Source organism: Gymnoscopelus microlampas (assembly GCF_963454915.1).
Source record: "Gymnoscopelus microlampas genome assembly, chromosome: 7".
Lineage (NCBI taxonomy): Eukaryota > Metazoa > Chordata > Actinopteri > Myctophiformes > Myctophidae > Gymnoscopelus > Gymnoscopelus microlampas.
In genome coordinates, this window is record NC_139944.1 from 42547671 (window position 1) to 42550379 (window position 2709).

General features: G+C 39.6%; 1 protein-coding gene across 1 annotated transcript; it reads right to left on the reverse strand.

Annotated features, from left to right (window-relative positions):
* Nucleotides 1-1150: 1150 nt before the first annotated feature.
* LOC311049512 (uncharacterized protein) lies at nt 1151-2431 on the reverse strand. Its single transcript, XM_084063120.1, has 3 exons — nt 2322-2431; nt 1916-1985; nt 1151-1347 (listed from the first exon to the last, which is right to left on the reverse strand). Exons 1-3 carry the CDS (start codon nt 2367-2369, stop codon nt 1157-1159), a joined length of 309 nt encoding a protein of 102 aa, XP_083919246.1. The 5' UTR covers nt 2370-2431; the 3' UTR covers nt 1151-1156.
* Between the last annotated feature and the right edge of the window lie 278 nt (nt 2432-2709).

Here is a 2709-nt window from a genome sequence, read left to right on the forward strand (position 1 = left end):
TTTCACAGGTAGTCTTCCTTGGATGAAGACTCCAAACCCTGAGTTTTTTTTGTTTGTTTGTTTTTCCTTAAATCATCGCTATGAGCTGTGCTACATCCTTCTGAAACATTTGCTATAACCTTTCATACAAATAAATAAAGAAATGTGCAAAACATAAACAAACTCTGGTCATGCCAGAACATATGCCATGACGACCTAAAACTACTAGGCAGTCCACAAATCCTATCAAGTCCAACTCTCTTTTCTCATGAAATTGCAATATTGTGACACACTCTTAATAGTTTTGCGAATCAAATTCCACAAATTCCCTAATCAAAGTGGCCACACTGCGATTCAGAGCTGTGCTCTTCCTTTGCACCTTCTTGCCAGATTTACGGCTGACCTGTGTCTTGGATGTACACTTTGAGCCTTCAGGGTTAATCCTCAGGAAGAACCTGCAAGCAGAAGAAGTAGTCTATTAGTGCTTTTCCCCCCACCAATATGATATTCCTTATCAGCCACTGCAAATACAAAACAGATCCCAGCGACAATGATGATAACCATGGTGTCTATTAGTCACTACACATAGGGACATTGTCTAACATAAATAAAAATACTTATCAATGTGTCATTAAACATCATTAGTTATGCACAGCCGAATGCACCTGCACAAAATAACACCCACTAGTAAGGATAACCCTAGTTATCTTGTGCCTCAGCTGTTTAATTTATCACCTTAGATGGTATTCATCTGGCTAAATTATGTCTGTTCCTAAAAAAACGAGAATGTTCAGGGTTAAAGATTGATATGGCTGGGCCAGATAAGGAATAGTAATGTTGAGCATGTGAAAATTCTTTGAAGTCTTGGAGATAACTACAATACAGTCTACATGTTACACTTACGCTAGAGAATGGTTTGAGGCCAAGTGATGGGCCATAATATTAAACTAGTCATCATATAGCCAACTAGATGACAAAAACACACATTTGTTTGATCTCACAGCATAGACTCATGTTTTAGCATTATCTGTTGGACATGTGTATAAGTGTTTCTCAACTTGAAAGATGATATTCATTAAGGTGACTTTAAACAATTTTAGTGGAGGCGTGACATGCTTTTTTTCAGATTATTTGTGCTGAACCATTTCAAATTGTGTAAGCCAACAAGTCATAGAGACTAATGATGTGCTAACCTCTGAATGAACTCCAAAGTACTGGCTGCCTCTTCCTGGTACTCTATGTTGAAGACATAGTAGCAGGCCATTAGGACAGCTGTTGCTGAGGAGAAGTCAGGAAGGTCCTCTGACTGGATGAGGACATTTCCCTCCATGGCCAGCATCCATTTCTGTGCCTCCAGAACTGAGTCCCCTATAACACACACACACACACACACAGCAGGTATAACAATTATTGTTATAGCCTATGATTTAGCATAAGAAAAGGTAGAGACAATTATTCCATCTATAAATAAAGTATACGTGTAAAAATGAACAAGCTGTCAAGTTATAGTATATCCAGGATTTGAATGGACCTATGTACCTCTAATCCCCTTCCCTTTGTTTGATATAAACTGACCAATCCTATAGTTGCATCACATTGCTCGATGAGAATGTTGATACTCTCCCTCAGGAGATCAGGTGTTCAGTTCTGTGTGTGTGTGTGTGTGTGTGTGTGTGTGTGTGTGTGTGTGTGTGTGTGTGTGTGTGTGTGTGTGTCTGTCTATCTGCCGTACTTTGACAAAATGGAGGCATATATTACCAGGCATGCCACAGCTTCATGTACTGTATGTGATAAAATGAGACTATGTATTATATAAAATGAAGATGTTGTACAGGCACTATCCCTGATCACATTGCCACTTAGCCTTCCACCTCCAGTTGACAGTTCTCTACAAACCATAATATTCTGTACTGTATATTCAGAATAATACACTTACCAAGTGCCATTAACCTAGGTGTGCTTGGTAGTGAGAGCATGCCTTCTGCATCTGCTGAGGTTGTCGTCACCTAAATAACAGAAAAGATCAAACACAAAGACAGAAAGTTATAATATTTAAACAATAAAGCTGTTAGTCAATGCATTTCTCACCAGTTATTCAATAACACTGTGGTTTGTCTTGCATTGAACTGTAAATGGCAAGTCTGAACTGTGTCCAGTATGAAAGACAGGATGGATGAACTATGGGAAAATAAAGTCTACAAATGTACTATACCGGTGCATTAGAAGAGAGTAAAAAATAGAGTTCTGCAGTAGTCCTTTAAGATGTGCACATATCTATCCCTAATCCCAATAAATATGCAGTGGACACATATGTTCACAAAATCCATGTTCAAAGTACTTACATCAGCCAGAAGAAAGAGTGAATCCTCTTTTTCTTTGAAGTAGGCCATTGTGACGAGTAGAGATGCAACACCGTGGTTGATGTTGTCCACCCCGCTAATGTCTTTCAGGACTGTCCTGACATCCTTTGTCCACCTTGTAAGTTGACTTTGAAAAAAATGTAGCAGCTTCTTTCCTTTACTGTCCAGGGAATCCTGGAGTCTGGTGTCAACATCAATCCCTGTCAATGTGCTGAAGTGAGCACACATGAATCTTGAAATGAACAGAAATGGCCACTGTTCCTTGAGTTCCACGATGCTGGGTGGAGGGTTTCTATTGATAGCATAGCGCTGGATGGCATATGTCATCTTCATCAATTCATCCACTCGGCCACGTTGTGCTGCCCGGGGA